This window comes from Mesoplodon densirostris, chromosome 4 (assembly GCF_025265405.1).
Source record: "Mesoplodon densirostris isolate mMesDen1 chromosome 4, mMesDen1 primary haplotype, whole genome shotgun sequence".
Classification (NCBI taxonomy): domain Eukaryota; kingdom Metazoa; phylum Chordata; class Mammalia; order Artiodactyla; family Ziphiidae; genus Mesoplodon; species Mesoplodon densirostris.
The window spans coordinates 136,595,017-136,613,029 of record NC_082664.1 but is presented as its reverse complement, the minus strand read 5'-3'; the positions used below and the strand labels follow the sequence as shown (position 1 = coordinate 136,613,029).

Here is an 18,013-nt window from a genome sequence, read left to right as displayed (position 1 = left end):
ACACAGACTTTTTCTTCCCCTTACTCCAAAAGTCTTCTCTGCTATAGATTTATGTTTCAACAAGGTGAAGGATGACAGTTAATAAGTCCCTCTATCCCATCTTTTCTTGGGAGCAGGAAAGATAAAAATATTTGCCCCCACCCTCAAAAATATTCAAGAAAATAAGTCAATAAAATATTTTGCCTATTTAGCCTCTTTAATTTACTGAGCAGATAGAAAACTATAATATTAAATTATAATTCTCTTGAAGTAGAAGAATTTGTAAAGCAAATCAATTCTCTGTAAATATTAGCACTTCTTCCCCCTGTACTTTAAGTCTCAATTTAAAATAAATCATGCATCAATTAAAGAATACGGAATAAAATCTACCACTAACTTTAACATGAAATTTCCTTGAGCAATATACAATTTCTAGAGGCGCCAAAGGTAATCCGACTCAAGCAGCTTTCTGAAAAATAAAATTATTCAGGGACAGATTTTTATTGCAAATATTTACTCAAAAACTACTATATACAGCAGAATTTTAATAGCCATTTTAAACATTTAACATTCAGTGAAACAAAATTTTAAGAATTCAAAGCACATTTTAAGAAGTAAAAATGTAGCATTTTAAATAAAAGTTTGTTAGTACGTCAAAGCAAACTACTGTTACTCATATTATTCATTTCTGTATCTATTATTTTCTACATGATAAAAAACTGAAAAAATCAATTTAGCAGCCATCTTATGGATAAATTAGGCTAAATATCCCAAACCAATTTTTTACATCCTGCTTTAGGTCCCATTTGAATTTTCTATTTTACAATTACAGAAAAAGTCACTTAAACATGGCTGAATTCATGCCAGGACATGTTTTCAGTTTACTGCTTTACAATATCTACATTAATCCACACTTTGGTTTGGTTTCCAGACCATTTTTATGGGTCTATTTCTAAAGAAGATCATTAAAACAATATTAAGAGCATAACAGCTACAGGAGTTTCAACAGTGGGTTTCTACTTTATACAACTAGTACATCAAGGGATTTCTGCACAGCTTACACACTGACAAAAAGCACAAATATAAATTTTTATTTTAATAATTTCACTTTCACTGAAAGTTTAATTAAGGTAAGCTTACAGCCTGGCAGGCTAACACTTGTATGGAGGTACACAGATTCAAATATTCTGTTTACATGCTTCTGGCAGTCTGGAATGTAATATTATATCCAAAATTAAGTTTATGTTCATCCAAATTCTCATTAGATCAACTAATTTAGCATTCTAAACATGCTCCATTTACCAGTATCATACTCAAAATGAAACCTTCATTAACAAAGCCAATTGGCCATTATTTTAAATCAATTATTCCCAAAAGGTATGTGGTTTCCAAATCTCTTCCTTTAAGTTAATTGAAAAGGATGTACAGGTAATAAGGACTTTTAGTTTAGAACTGATGGAAATTTCAAAAGCTTTATTAATATAACTAATATTCAATTCATATTGACCACCAGGTTCCATAACCTTGAAAACTGCTAAATGAGACTTTTTCATTGCAAACTTAACTTTCATTAAAATCTTACTCATGTCTTAAAAACTTTTTGGAAATTCATACTAATCATGCTATTAATGATGAATTGATTTAATAACCAAGGTTGAATATACAGGTAAAGTGTATGAATGACCTCCCTCACATTTTTCTATCTCTGCACTCTGCAACAGCACCACTGAGCTCACCTGATAGCACTGTTCCAAATGCTCTTATCGTTGGTACACTAAAACTTAGAATGCCTAATTAATTTCAACTTCTTTCTTTTTCATCTGCCAGGTCTCCTGTTGTCTCTGTTGTGCTAAGGCTATTTTCTCCAGGAACGTCATCTGTTTGATCAGACACTACTTCATCAGTCTTGGCTGAAGGATCACCACTACCTTTCTGAAGAATCTCTGTGGCTTCAAACTCAAGCACTTCTGATGGAGTCAAAGGTTCCAAATGAATACTGCCTTGCTCACTAACATCAGAACTAACAGATTCAGGTTCATCTCTTTTTCTCAAAAACTGATCAATGCTAACATCACCAGATGTTAACTGCAAATCCTTAATATTCTTTGAAGAAAATCTAGCTTCACTGGCATTGCGATCTTCAATCTGATCACATGCAATGAGGTTTTCTGAACTTTGGCACCTCTTCAACTCTGTTTCCTGACAAATGTGCTCTATTTGTTTTTCCTTCTCCACCTTATCTGCATCAATAATTGAATCATAACTGAAGATATTCTTTGAGCCAGTTTCCTGGTCTTCAAGACAGGTATCATTTTCTTTATCTGAACCTGATACACCTTCTTCACTTTTTGTTGTTGATGAGCCTTCGAATAAATGCACATCACATCCATTTTTTATTTCCTCTGAAGAAGCTTCATCTTGTTTACTGGAAAAATAAAGCTATTATCTATTTCTTCATAATACAATGTATTTGAACACTATCAAAATAAAGACATTCTCTAAAAAAAAAAAAAAGGCACACTTGCCCACCAAAAAAAAAAAAAAAAAAATTGAGGTCCCCAGTCTTTGCTATGATGTTACAATTTAGGAGGTGGCCATGTTCTTGGGCAACAGAGTGAGAAACTCCGTAGTCGCAAATTAAAAGGAGTCCTGAGGAGGCTATTCACTGGTTTTAGTTCTGGTTATCATTATTTTTATCTGTTCATACCCTTGCTTATTTTTAGTTAAAATGTGAGTGTGCTTATTAATTCGTAAGAGTAATTTAAATAAGGAATGAATATATGTGGAAAAAACCCTATTTCTCTTTTATGATTTATATGTCCTCTTGGGCTTAGAGTGTTTTCCCTATGCAAAATCAACTAAGCATTCACAAACATATCACTGATTTTTTAACAGCCTAATTTATAAAAACATAAACACATGCCTAAAAAATATGTAAATATAACACATGCATACATATATGCTTATATGTATACCTGTCTCTGTGTTTACTCTTACCCCGGTGTGTTAACAGAAACTATTTAGTGAATATAGTTCCCTATGCTATATATTAGGACCTTGTTGTTTATCTATTTTATATATAGTAGTGTGTATATGTTAATCCCAAACTCCTAATTTATCCCTCCTCCACCTCCTTTCCCCTTTGGTAACCATAAGGTTTGTCTTCTATGTCTGTGAGTCTTAGAAACAGGAGGTTTCTAAGAGGCTCTCCAGTCCCTTATGTAGATGTAACAATGCTTATTTTAACAAAAAGAAATTTAATGATTACATTTATATTAGTTCTTACATTAATCCACCTGGAATTTAGACTTTTTCCTAATGAACTGCCCAAATATCAAAGCAATGTTATCAGATAGTCATTTATTATTTACTAAATTATACTTAAAAGGCTGTTTCTCTGCTATTTATTCTGTTCTGATGTGTCTTTTGACTATTACAGGCCAATACCACCCAGTTTTAACAATTAGAAATTAACATTGTACTTTATTATCTAATAGGTCAAATCACCTACATTCTACTACTCTTCTCCCTAAATTAAGTTTGAAAAAGTAAAAGATAATTGTACAAGGGTGCTCATTAAAACAATGTTTAAAATAGTGAATACAGAAACAACCTAATATCTAACACAGCTGTGATTTTTAAAATTATGGTATTAATAAGTAGAAAAATATGAATCTTACTTTAAACACCACTAGTTTCCAAATCAAATCCAATTTGGATTTTCAACTAAATGTTCATTAACCACAAACTAATTTGGGAAATGACCTATCATGTAAGTTCCTAATATATTATTTTCTATCTCAGTAAGTTTTTTCTTTGAAATCTTCTAAATAGATGCTGCACTTTACTCATCTTGTTATTACTGTGAATTTTATCCATTATATTTTGTAATCAAATGTTATTGGTATACCGGAAAGATTCTGAATTTTACACCAAGCTGCCTTAATTAATACCCTGATTAATTTCAATCATTCTTAGCTCATTTTCTTGGATCTTACAGGTCAATTACATCATCTGCAAAAAATTATATTTCCCTCATTTAAATTTTTAAAATTCTTATTTTTGTTCAGATCTTATTGAACTAACTATAATTTACAGAAAATGTTAAAAAATATGGATGTAACTAGTCTGCTTTTTCTAAATCCTTGTTTGAATTTTTGTTAACTTTTCCCAACCAGAATTCTAGGAAAAATGCTATGTGAAGAAAGGGCTAGAAAATTTTTCTTTCCTTTTCTTTTTTTATGTGGACTATTTTTAAAGTCTTTATTGAGTTTGTTACAACACTGCTTCTGTTCTATGTTTTGTTTTTTTGGCAGTGAGGCATGTAGGACTCTAGCTCCCCCACCAGGGATCGAACCCACACACCCCCACCCTGCGTTGGAAGGCGAAGTCTCAACCACTGGGCCATCAAGGAAGTCCCAGGGCTAGAAAATTTTTCTAGTGAAGTCTAAGAAACATCTTCAAAAGGTCTTATTCCATAATTTTCTTTTTAGAGGCAATATATTAATTAATCTCATCAGGTTAACAAGCAGCCTACTATAAAACATACAGCATAAAGATAGAAATGGGGAAAGTACATAATCTAAAAGACAAAATCACCTTTAGCTGGAATAAAGTTCTAATTAGAATGCTGGATTTTCTTTTGCTAAAAAAAAATTGTGAAATCTCATGTTCTGCAGTGTTCTACTCAAGCATTAAATTTTTAAAAACCAATAAGTGAATTTTGAACCTTTTATGTTGAGATCCCACCAAAGAAGTAGCTTTACAGCTTTTTGAAAATACTTAAAAAATAAGATATTAAAATTACCTGTTTGCAAGAATTGTCACCATCTTATAACCTGTAGCATCTTGTAACTATTTTCATTTAATAGAGACAATTAAAATCTGTTAACATTTTATTTACTTGTAAGTACTTTTAAAAAATTTAACCACTTATAAAACGTATTCTACATGTTTAAGATTTCAAAACTAAGGATCTGCAGTATATTTTTGTTATATTAATATTTCAAAATTTTATTTTAATTAAAAGCCATTACTAAGGGCTTCCCTGGTGGCGCAGTGGTTGAGAGTCTGCCTGCCGATGCAGGGGATGCGGGTTTGTGTCCCGGTCCGGGAGGATCCCACATGCTGCAGAGCAGCTGGGCCCGTGAGCCATGGCCGCTGGGCCTGCGCGTCCCGAGCCTGTGCTCTGCGACGGGAGAGGCCACAACAGTGAGAGGCCCACGTACCGCAAAAAAAAAAAAAAAAGCCATTACTAAAAGGAACACCATATACAAAATTTAAATAGCCTTTGCCAATTAACTGAAATATAACACAGCTCAAGTATCATTTTATATACATGAATTTCATGAGATTCAGTTTTTCCTTATATTTACCTTTCAGAATTTGATGTTTCTGTTTCTCCTTCAGCCATATTAGGTCTTGCAATTTCCTGAAATGATTAATAATAATTTTCTTTTATATTCAAAACTAAGCTTAAAGTAAACTACTTTTATTGTACTAAACTTTCTAGATAAAAAGAACTTAAGTGTGATACCTAGTATACTAAAGAAAGAGAAAATTAATTTCTTAATTTAAAGTATGTATTAAAATAATTCTCATAACTAAAAGCATGATTTCAAAAATTGCTTTTTAAAAAACTTGTAAGAATTTCAGTGTACCAAAAGCTTCTGAATCAAGGATATGAAACAGTTATCCATTTATAACAATACCTGCTTTCCTTAGATTCTTTCAAATATGGGCCATAATTACAATTACTTGAATAGAAAACTAGTAAAACACAGCTTGAATTTGAATGTGTCATCCACAGTATTTTATACACACATATTAAATACAGGTACTTAGATAAAACATTTATGAAATTATGATTTTATATTTGGAGCCATGGTAACCCTTCCATTGTCAACCCAAGTAATATTAAACAATAGACAAATGAAATATTTTTGCTTATTTCAAATGTTTTTTGGTGAGGAAAGAATACACTAAAACCTCAGTAAGCCAGAGGTCAGCCTAACAGTTTATAACAAATTATTGAGCATATATGATGCATGAGGTAGTATGTTAAGAACTTTACATTCACTATCTCATTATTTAATCCTCATATTATATATCATAAACTCCATTTCTACAAATGAGAATAAAGACTGCGGGGGTTAGGTAGAAAACCGAAGGCAATACTACAGTAAGTGGTGAAGTTTCAAATCTAGGTCCAGCTCAGCCACAATAGTGATTGATTCAAATCTGTGAAAGTGATATGGTGTATTAATCACATACATGTAATATTTCCTCACACTCCAAAAGCCCTGCTAAAATGAGGGCAAAGAAATAAAATATTTTCACTCAAAAAGACCAAGAAAACATCAAAGCATACTAACTGTCAAAGAGATTTCAACAAATTTTTACATGGATAGTGGCTGGAGGAATGGAAATTGACTTCACAGTGTGGAGGAAGTTACAACTACATGTCTGAGCAGAGAGTGCAAGGAAAAGAGAATCAGTTTTCCCAGAGAACATAAGAGATCTGGTATTTGGAGAAATTCAGTACACTATCCAGTACACAAAAGGTAAAAATGAAGCATGAATACTGCTGAGAAATCTAAATGCTCTTTCCCCAACTCACACAACAGGTACCTATCCTTTCCTCTACCACTTAGGCCAAAGGTTAACTCTGTGAACTGGAGACAGTCTAGACTTGTGAACACCAGGAATGGCAAAGGACAGGCATGAGGTACTGAAAGAAAACAGAAAAATTTAGTAGAGGTCCATAAACTGAAAAATGGGACCCACATTTATCTCTCTGCCTGGCTCCCAGAATGCTAGCAACCAGAGGAACCACTCTTCACCCCACCACCTGCAGCTGGAATCTAGAAGATTCCTCTTTGGAGAAAATTATCAGCCTCAAAGACTTTGAGAGCATCCTCCCTACCGAAGAATCAATCAGTCAGCTCAGCAACTGATTTTCCTATGTTGAAGTCTAAACAATTGCCATGCAGACTGTGCAGGCTGTACAGCACACTAATCCATGAGGCAACCTTCACAATATAATCCATGTCAGCAGTTCTCCAAGTGTGGTTCACAGACACATGGGGCCTCCAAGACACTTTCAGGAGGCATGTGAGGTTAAAATTCTTGGTACTAAAGCAGTGGTGAGTAAAAATGCTGGCATCTTAACTCAAATCAAGGCACTGACATAGAACCAAAACTGTACTAGTAGTCACTGTATTCTCCACTGGCATACACCAGCAGTAAAATTAATTTTATTAAATATCAATCACTGAGTGCATGTCTTTTTAATATTCTGTGTAATGAAAGACCAAATATGCATAAAGCACTGCTATTGAGCACTAAAAACACTTGGGTCTGTGGCTGAGTTGCAAGCTGAACTTGGCCACATTTTTTCATGGAACATGATTTTTATTTTAAAGAAATGACTGTCAAACTATGAATATTTAGACTTGAGTATTTAGAAGACATTTTCTTCAAAACTGACAAAGTGAGCATGTCACATCAAAGAAAACAACCTATAGTATTTGTTGCCAGTAATAAAATTCAAGGAAAAATTAAATTTTAGGATAACTTTTATCCACTATTCATGAGATTAATGCTAATATTAATGTGATTACCTGATATTATATAATGAAACGTGTCAACACTTAGATCTATGTAACTTGTGAACCAATATATTCCAAATGACTAAATGCACATTGTTATAAAATCATGCATGGATAAAAGAACCAATCAAAGTGTAAGCCAGACCAATAGATTTTAATGTAATAGAGTACAAAAAGTTCAGTGATATGGAGTCAGATTCCACATTGCAACAAAACCTTTTAAGAAAAAGTTCACTTGTCTACTTTTGCTGTCATAAAAAAGAATAATCACAATTATCTGAAGAGATTAAAGTACTAGATGAGGCTGGGTATTTTTCTTATATTTCAACCAAAATAACATATCACAACAGATTGAATGCAGAAACATGAGGATCCAGTTTCCTTCTATTTAACTAGACATTAAAGAGATATGCAAAAGCGTAAAACAATTTCATTCTTGTACCTAATTTCTTTTGTTTTGACAAATAGTTATTTTTCAGAAAAATATTTGTCATTTTAAGTAACAGTATTTTTAAAATTTCATACATTTAATTTCTAGTACTGTAAACATCAATACATTTTGAGAGTAGTAAGGGGTATATATAAATATAACAGGGTTGTACCCTGTGGAGTGCTGCAGTGCACAACCTGTATGGCTATGCAAGGCAGCCCTGTCCCTGTCCAAACACAGGGTTTTCGATAAACTTTTTAGCACTTCACTTTTATGGACAGTCAAGGATCACCACACAACTGAAGACATCCTTTACATCAGACAGATCAAAATAAACAAGAGAGTAAAGAGAGAGGCTGGGAGACATCAGAGACTTTGCTGGGAACAAAATAAATATGTATAATATATATTTAATATCCTTGGAGAGGTACGAAATGTTATGTCCGTTAAACAAGAACAAAAAACTATGAAGACAAAACAACTGAAGAACAAATAAAAAGAACAATTCAAAACTAAATATATGGCAACTAAAATAAGCAATTAAATTTAGAAAATCTTTTTTGAAAGGTTGAATGAAAGGACAAAAAGATAGAAGGCAAGAAAGAAAATGCCATACAATCAAAAGAGTTGATGCAGGAAGTAGTGTCAGATCAATAGGAGTTTCAAAAAAAAAGAGAGAACAGAGAAAATAAAAGGGAAAATTTACCAAAGAAATAAAACAAGAAAATTTCCCCCAAACAGAAATACCCAAAATTACAAAGGCTTATCAAATTCCTACCATAATGAATGAAAAAAGGATGGGTGAACATATGAAATTTCAAAACACCTGAGATAGAGATAATCATTAAAGTTGCCAGAAAGAATAAAACAACATAAACACAAAGAAAGTGGACCAAAAATGGCATCAGACTTAACGAAAACAATACTTTCAAATATGCATAGGAAAAATGCTTTCTATGTAACTCAGCCAAACTATCATTAGAGTAAATACAGTTTTAAATTTACACTAAGTGAAAAAAGAATCAACCTTTCTGTGGAAGTTGTTCGGGGACATGTTTCATCAAAATAAGGAGTAAAACAAGAAAAGAAGAACTCACAGTTCAGGAAACAGGACATCCAACACAAGAAAGTGGCAAAGTAAAATCCTGATACAACAAATTATGCATTAGGCTTAGACAGCAACTAGTTTAAACTAAAGCAGATCGGAGAGAAGATCTCCAAGCCCTCCAACAATTTTTTTTTTGATGTGTGTGAACATTTGGAAAAAATACTTCCAAACATTAGACAACACATCACAACATTTTAAGAAACAGCATTAGGTACACAGAAGACTAAACAAATCAGTAAAAATATATTTTTACCCAGAAAAGTAAAATGAAGTATAGGAAAGAAAATCATAGTACACTTCCTGGCTCAGTATATATAATGGTCTCAAAAACTGTGATGTTAACTATGTGCTATGCATCAGTGCTATGCCAAGCCATATAGAAACAAGAGATAAAATACACATAACATAAAATTTACCATCTTAACCGTTTTTAAATGTGTAGTTCACTGGTATTAAATACATTCACATTGTTATGCAATCATTACCACCATCCATCCCCATAACTTTTTTCATCTTGTAAAACTCAAACTCTACACCCATGAAACAATAGCTCCTTATTCTCCCCTCCCCACAGCCTCTGGCAACCAACACTATACTCTCTCTTTTATTTTGTTTAAGTACCTCATACAAATGAAATCACATAATATGTCTTCTTGTGACTGGCTTATTTCACCAGCAAAATGTCCTCAAAGTTGATCCATATTACAGAACCCCCTTCCTTCTTATGGCTGAATATTCCATGGTATGCGTATACCACATTTTGCTTATTCTTTCATCTATTGATGGACACTTGGTTTAACTTCCATGTTTTAGCTATTGTGAATAATGCTGCTACGAAAATAGGAGTACAAATATCTCTTCAACTCTTTGCTTTCGAGTCTTTTGGGTACAGTATACCCAAAAGAGGAATTGCTGGATCATATAATTTTTTTGAGGAACTGCCATACTGCTTTCCACAATGGCTGTACCATTTTACATTACCAGCAACAGTGTACAAAGCTTCAATTTCTCCACATCAGTATCAACACCTGTCTTCTGGTTTTGGAGTTTTTTGTGGTTTTGTGTGTGTGTGTGTGTTTATGTGTCTGTGGGTTTTTTGGGTTTTGTTTAACAGTAGCCATCCTAATGGGTGTGAGGTGGTATCTCACTGATTTGCATTTCTCTAATGATTAGTGACGTTGCACATCTATGTGTTTATTGGCCATTTGTATATCTTCTTTGGAGAAATGCCTGTTCAAGTCCTTTATGCATCTTTGAATTGGGTTGTTTATGTTGTTATTGAGTTTTATGAGTTCTCTATATATTCTGGATATTAATTCCTTATCAGATATATGATTTGCAAATATTTCCTCCCATTCTATGGGTTGCCTTTTTATTCACTGGATAGTATATTTGATGTACAAAATTATTAATTTGTACAATTTTTTTCTTTCATTACCTGTGTCTTTGGTGTAATAACCAAAAAATCACTAACAATTTCAATGTCATGAAGTTTTTGTCCTTTGTTTTATTCTAAGAACTTTATTATTTTAGGTCTTACATTTAAGTCCCTTATCAATTTTGAGTCAATGTTTGTATATAGTGCTGGGTAAGAGTACAACTTAATTCTTTTGCATATGGATATCCAGTTTTCCCAGCATCATTTATTAAAAAGACTGTCCTTTCCCCATTGGTCTTGGCACCCCCATAAAAATCATTTGACCATATATACAAAGGTTTATTTCTGGGTTCTCTATTCATTCCTTTGGTCTATAGGTCTGTCTTTATCCCAATACCACACTGTTTTGTTTACTGCAGCTTTGTCATAAATTTTAAAAACAGGACATTTGAGTGCTGCACTTTTTTTCTTCTTTTTCAAAGTTGTTTTGGCTATTTGAAGTCCCTTGAACTTCCATATAAATTTTAGGATGAGTTTTTCTATTCCTGCAAAAAATATCTTTGGAATTTTTTCAGGGATTGCAATAAATCTGTAGACTGTTTTGGGTACTATTGGCATTTTAACAATATTAAGTCTTCCAATCCATGAACATGGGTTGTCTTTCCATTTTTTTTTGTCTTCTCAAATCTCTTTCAGTAAAGTTTTATCGTTTCTTTGTAGAAGTTTTTTACCTCTTTGATTAAATTCCTAAGTATTTTATTCTTTTTTATGCTATTAAAGTTGTATTGTTTTGTAATTTCCTTTTCAGATTGTTCATTACTTGTGTATAGAAATACAACTGATTTTTGTGTGCTGACTTTGTGTCCTGCTATTTACTTTGCTGAGTTAATTTAAGTTCTAATAGGGTTTTGTATGAAATCTTTAGGGTTTTCTACATATAAAATGGTATCATCTGCTAACAGAGATAATTTTACTGCTTTTCCAATTTGGATGCCTTTTATTTCTTTTTCTTGACTAATTGCTCTGGCTAAAACTTCCAGTACTATGTTGAAAAGAAGTGGTGAAAGTGGACATCTTGCTTTGTTCTTCATCTTAGAGAAAAATCTTTTAGTCTTTTACCACTGAGTATGATATTTGCTGTGGGTTTTTCTTATATGGCTTTATTATGTTGAAGCAGTTTCCTTCTGTTTCTAGGTTGTTGAGCATTTTTAACATGCAAGGGTGCTGAATTTTGTCAAACACCATTTCTGCATCAATTGACGTGATATGTAGTTTTTCTTGCTTCCTTTCATTGAGGTGGCTTATTACATTGATCAATTTTCATATACTGAACTGTCCTTGAATTCCAGGAGTGAATCCAATTTGTTCATGGTATATAATCCTTTTAATATATTGCTTAATTCTGTTTGCTAGTATTTTGTTGAGGAAATTTGCATCAATGTTCATAAGGGATATTTATCTGTAGTTTTCTTTTCTTGTATTGTCTTTGTCTGGCTTTGGTATCAGGGTAATGCTGGCCTCACAGAATGAGTTTAGAAATATTTCTTCCTCTTCAACTTTGGAAAAGTTTGAAAGAAGTGGTATTAGTTATTATTTAAATGTTTGTTAGAATTCACTAGAGAAGTTGTCATGTCAAGGGGTTTTCTTTGTTAAGAGATTTTTGATTACTCATTCAATCTCCTTACTAGTTATGGATCTACTCAGATTTTCTATTTCTTCATGATTTAGTCTTGCTAGGTTTTGAGTTTCTAGCAATTTGTCCATTTCATGTAGGTTATCCAATTTGTTGACACAGAGTTCATAGTACTCTCAAGATCATTTTTATTTCTATAGAAATGGTAGTAATGTACCCACTTTCATTTCTGATTTTAGTAATTTAAGTCTTCTCTCTTTTTAAGTATTTCTGGCTAAAGGTTTGTCAATTTTGTTGACCTTAGCAATGAACCAACTTTTCTCTATTGCTTTCTATTCTCTGTTTCATTTATTCCTGTGCTAATTTTACTTCTTTCCTTCTGCCAGCTTTGGATTTACTTTCTCCTTCTTTTTCTAGTTCCTTAAGTTGTACAGTTAGGTTGTTGCTTTGAGATCTCTCATTTTTTAATATAAGGGTTTACAGCCATATATTTCCCTTTTAGCATCATTTTCACTGCATTTTAGAAGTTTTGGCATGTTGTATTTTTCTTTTCATTCTTATCTAAGTATTTTCTAATTTCCCTTGTGATTTCTTCTTTGATCCATTGGTTGTTTTAAAGTGTATTGTTTAATTTCTAAAATCTGGAGAATTTTTCATTTTTCCTTTTATTATTGATTTCTAATTTCATCCTGTGATCAGAGAAGATACTTTGTATGACATCTATCTTTTAAAATACACTGAGATTTAATTTGTGGCTTACTATATTGTCTATCCTGGAAAATGTCCCATGTGTACTTGAGAAGAATGTGTATTCTGTTGTTGCTGGGTAGAGTGTTCTGTGTATGTCTGCAAATCTAGTAGGTTTATTAAGTCTTCTACTTCCTTACTTATGTCTAATTATTCTATCAATTATTGTGAGTAGAGTACTGAAGTCTCCAACTATTACTGTAGAATTGTCTATTTTTCCCTTCAACTCAGTGAGTTTTTGCTTCATATAAATTGGCAGTCTGTCAGTAGGTGTGTAAATATTCATAATTGTTATATCTTCTTGCTGTAGTAAACTTATTAATATATAATGTCCTTCTTTTTCTCTTGTAAGCTTTTTTGATTGAAAATCTATTTTGTCTGATATTAGTAAAGCCATCCATACTCTCTTTTGGTTACTATTTGCATGGACTATCTTTTTCATCCTTTCACCTTCAGCTTGTGTCTTTGAATTTCAAGTGAGTCTCTTGTATACAGCATGTAGTTGGATCATGTATTTTTTATCCATTCTGCCAACCTCTGTCCTTTGATTGGAAAGTTTAATACATTAACATTTAGACTAATTACTGATAAGGAGGGACTTATTTTGTCATTGGGCTGTTTGTTTTCTATGTATCTTATTACTTTTTTGGCTCTCATTTTCTTCATTACTAACTTGTTTTCTGTTTAGTTGATTTTTTTGTAGTGAAATGTTTAAAATATTTTCTCATTTCCCCTTGTGTATATTCTATAGCTATTTTCTTTATGGTTACTTTGAGGATTACATGTAATATCCTAAAGTTATAAGCCTCTAATCTGAATTTATACCAGCTAATTTCAATAACGTACCAAAACTCTGTTCCTTTATAGTTCCATCCCCATTCCTTTTGGTTGCTGATGTCAGAAAATTACATCTTTATTCATTGTATACCTAGATATAAACTAAATGCTTTAGTCACCTAAATTATGTAGGAAACAAAATTAGAAGTTACAAACCAAAGTTAGAGAAATACTAAATTTTACACTAAAAATTGTTTTTTCTTTAAATGCATTCATCTCTTACCTCATGTAGAAAACAAAAAGTACAGCTACAAATCACTGTTACAAAATACTAGCTTTTGTAATTTCCCATGCACTTACCTTTATTGAGATCTTTATTTTGCCACAGAGCTTTGAGTTGTCATGTACTGTCCTTTCATTTCACCATGCAGGACTCCCTTGAGCACTTCTGGCAGGGCAGATCTAGTGGTCAAGAACTCTCTCAGTTTTGTTTACGTGAGAACGTCTTAATTTCTCTCTAACTTTTGAGTGACAGAATTGCTGGATAGAGGATTCTTGAGGTTTTCTTTTTAACAATTTGAATATATCAACCCACTGCCTGTTGGCTTCCAAAGTTCCTGATGAGAAGTCTGTGGATAATTTTATTGAGAATCCCTTGTATGTGATGATTCAATTCTCTTTGCTGCTTTCAAGAGTCTCTTTATCTTTTGGAAGTTTAATTATAACGTGTCTTAGTGTGGGTCTCTTTGAGTTCATCTTACCTGGAATCCGTTGTGCTTTCTGAATGTTTACATTCATGTATTTCATCAAATTTTGGAAGTCTGCAGCCATTATTTCTTCAAATATTCTCTCTTTTCCTTCTGGGACTCTCATGATGCGAATGTTGGACTACTTAACGGTGTCCTAAAGCTCCCTTAGGTTCTGTTCACTTTTCTTCGATCTGTTTTCTTTCTGTTCCTCAAACTCAATAATTTCTATTGTCTTATCTTCAAGTTGGCCGATTCTTTCTTCTGTCTGCTCAAATCTGCCTTTGAATCCCTCTAGTGAATTTTTCATCTTCAGTTATTGCACTTTTTTTTTTTTTTTGCAGTACGCGGGCCTCTCACTGTTGTGGCCTCTCTCGTTGCGGAGCACAGGCTCTGGACGTGCAGGCTCAGCGGCCATGGCTCACGGACCTAGCCTCTCCGTGGCATGTGGGATCTTCCCGGACCGGGGCACGAACCCGTGTCCCCTGCATCGGCAGGCGGACTCTCAACCACTGCGCCACCAGGGAAGCCCCAGTTATTGCACTTTTCATCTCCAGAATTTCTTTTTGGTTTCTTTTAGGTTTTCTATCCCTTTATTTATATTTCCACTTTGTTCACATACTGTTTTCTTGACTTTCTCCACACATTCCTTTTGTTCTCTGGGCATCTTTAAGACAGTTGTTTTAAATTCTCTGTCTAGTATATCTGCCATTATGTCTTTTTCAGGAAAATTTCTGTTGATTTTTTTTTTGTTTTGAATGGGCCATACTTGCCTGTTTCTTTGTATGCCTTGTGATTTTTTGTTGAACACTGGACAGTTGAGTCTAATAATGTAGTAACTCTGGGAATCAGATTCTTCCCCTTGCCCAGCATTTGCCTGTTCTATTTTTATTATTATTTTTAATTTTTATTGTTGTAGGCTGTCTCTGTTCCCAAATCACCCTGAGGTGTAAACTTAAGGTCTTCTTATGTCTTTTCTGAACCTTTCCCTGGGCATATGCAATCTCTTTCTAATTTTACCCACATACACAGTTGTTTTTGAATGTCCTAGTCTTTAATGTCTGACTCCTGAAAGGGGGAGAAGTGAAAAATGAAGGGAGAAAAAGGGCTGTCCACTTAAATTCCTTGGAAGTCACTTCAGCTGGAGGGAAAGGGGCTTGCAACAATGGGGGGTGAGGTGCAACAATAATGTGCCCACTTCTTTGTCTGCAACTCTTTGATAAGAAGCAGCAACCAGATTCCCAATATCTGGAGGACAAGGTCTTTTTTGCCCACTCTGGCTCCCATAAGTTGTGTGCAAGCTGCTCCAGGAACATGTGCACAGCTGCCTGCCATATGGCTGCTACAGTGCTAAGGGCTTAAACTGATGGAAATTAACTGCAATTCACTCTCTAAGTCTTCGCCTGGAAGTTGCAAGCCTTCAACAGACTTTAGAGCTTCAAAATAGTTATATCAGATAGATTCAATCTGTGCAATTGCTGTCTAGGTGGGGAGCCAGATTCCTGGTGCTTCCTACTGTGCCATCTTCCCACAATTCTCCTCTCTGTATACTTTTAAAAGTTTTTTCCCCCAGAACATTAAAGTAGTTGAAAAATACTGAAAAGTTGGTATATTAAACTCACAATGGTAGTTGAAGTTTAAACATTTTATGCCTACCAAAACCAGAATTTATTATCATTTTACTTTTCTGGCTTTAGTGGAAGCAAGCACATCAATAACGTTTTCAAAGTCTAATTCTTTTCTTATCTTGTTTCAAATAAGTAAATTGCCATGCTTGGCAATTTCTCTTGACCAAGTGACAATTCTACATAATTTAAAATTAACTTCAGCTTACTGAAACTTCTTTTGCAGAAGGCTACTGTGGCTGGTATTGTTTTAAAATTTTGAACACCACTTTGTTAATCAGTTTTAGAAGACCCAAATATAAGGCTTAGATTATATCACAATTTATTATTATTGTATGTTGCTTTAAACAATTCCACATGAAATTTCTATAGAATTTAAATTGTCAAAATATTTAAGAACTGGGTCAGTAGCTGCTTTTTGTAAATCAGATGTAATCTATAGAAAATAACTTTTCTCCAGTTTAAAAGTTCAAAATCTGAAGACATTTCATTTAATTTTTCATATACCTATTTCAAATATGAAGTCAGGTCATTTATAACCTAATGTCTACTTGATCAGCACTTTTCCCATAATTATCAATACTCTCATTTAGTGATTCATGCATTTCCAATTTCTTTTTCACTTATTTTCAAATTCAGGAAGAATATTCACATCTCTTACTCAAGTTTTACATTCCTTGAACACACTTTCAAAATTACTTTCATTTGTGGTAAGGAAAGGAATAGGATTTTTATTAAGCACAGAGCTTCATATATGGTCATGCTTTCTAACTGTAAAGCTTTATTAAACTTTTGCCACTTTGTTCAAAATACCATCCCATATGGATAATGTGTAAAAATCTGTAATATTTTTGTACCAAGATGGTTTTGATCTCAACATAATGTACTCTGACATTTGATATTATATCTTTTCATATCTGATACACATCTCTAATTTGTGTGCAAAGTATCAAGTATCTTGATTGTATTTAATCTTGATGCTCATCAGGTATCTGTGATTTTAATGTTGTTTTCAGAATTGACAAGAATATTCCATCTGCTCACTCCTAAAATATGTATCCTTTGTACAATACTAAAAAAAATATGATCACATTTGAATTCACAAATGCAGAATTTTTTGTATTAAATTATGATTATGAGCTGGGCAAGGCACAAATTTGGCATAATTATTTTGGGGGAGAAATACTGGCTTATACACACTTGTATACATGTGCCATATCTATTCCATTATCATATCCTGGCCAGGACAACTTTTTTACATAAGTATCAACTCTTCCTAACTTACTGACAATGTGATAAGCTAGACCATATCTAGATTTTTTTAAAATAACAGCTTTATTGAGATATAATTAATCCAGTTTTTAATTTTGTTGCAATTAAGTCAAAACTTTCTTCTCGGGCTTCCCTGGTGGCGCAGTGGTTGAGAGTCTGCCTGCTGATGCAGGGGACAAAGGTTCGAGCCCTGGTCTGGGAGGATTCCCACATGCCGCGGAGCGGCTGGCCCCGTGAGCCACAATTACTGAGCCTGCGCATCTGGAGCCTGTGCTCCGCAGCAGGAGAGGCCACGATAGTGAGAGGCTGGCGCAAAGCGATGAGGAGTGGCCCCCGCTTGCCGTAACTGGAGAAAGCCCTCGCACAGGAACGAAGAGCCAACACAGCCATAAATAAATAAATAAATAATTTAAAACAAAAAACAAACAAAAAAACTTTCTTCTCTTGCAATGACATCATTCTTAATGTACATATACCTAGTAATCATAAACATTAATTCATGATGTACTATATCTGGTTTATAATCAAAAGGTAAGAAAAATTATTTTGCTTCTTTTATTCTTCCTAGTATTTCAGATTTAACATGATTTCCTAATAACATTATAAATTTGCTTTGAATTTTACTATACAAATGAAACACATAATATTTATAATGATTAGCTGTATGATTTTAATGTCCTTAGTTCAACTGAATTTAGAACATTCCAG

At 33.3% G+C, this 18,013-nt stretch overlaps 1 protein-coding gene across 3 annotated transcripts in view; it reads right to left on the bottom strand.

Moving 5' to 3' along the window:
• Positions 1-632: 632 nt before the first annotated feature.
• ZNF280D (zinc finger protein 280D) overlaps positions 633-18,013 on the bottom strand; it is a 119,480-nt gene continuing 102,099 nt past the window's right edge. For all 3 annotated transcript variants that reach the window (XM_060097293.1, XM_060097295.1, XM_060097294.1), the window contains 2 exons: positions 5,355-5,410; positions 633-2,404 (listed from right to left, as the gene is read on the bottom strand). In XM_060097293.1, coding sequence (XP_059953276.1) covers positions 1,780-2,404; positions 5,355-5,410 — 681 coding nt within the window. In that variant the 3' untranslated portion in view covers positions 633-1,779. The remainder of the gene's footprint in view (positions 2,405-5,354; positions 5,411-18,013) is intronic.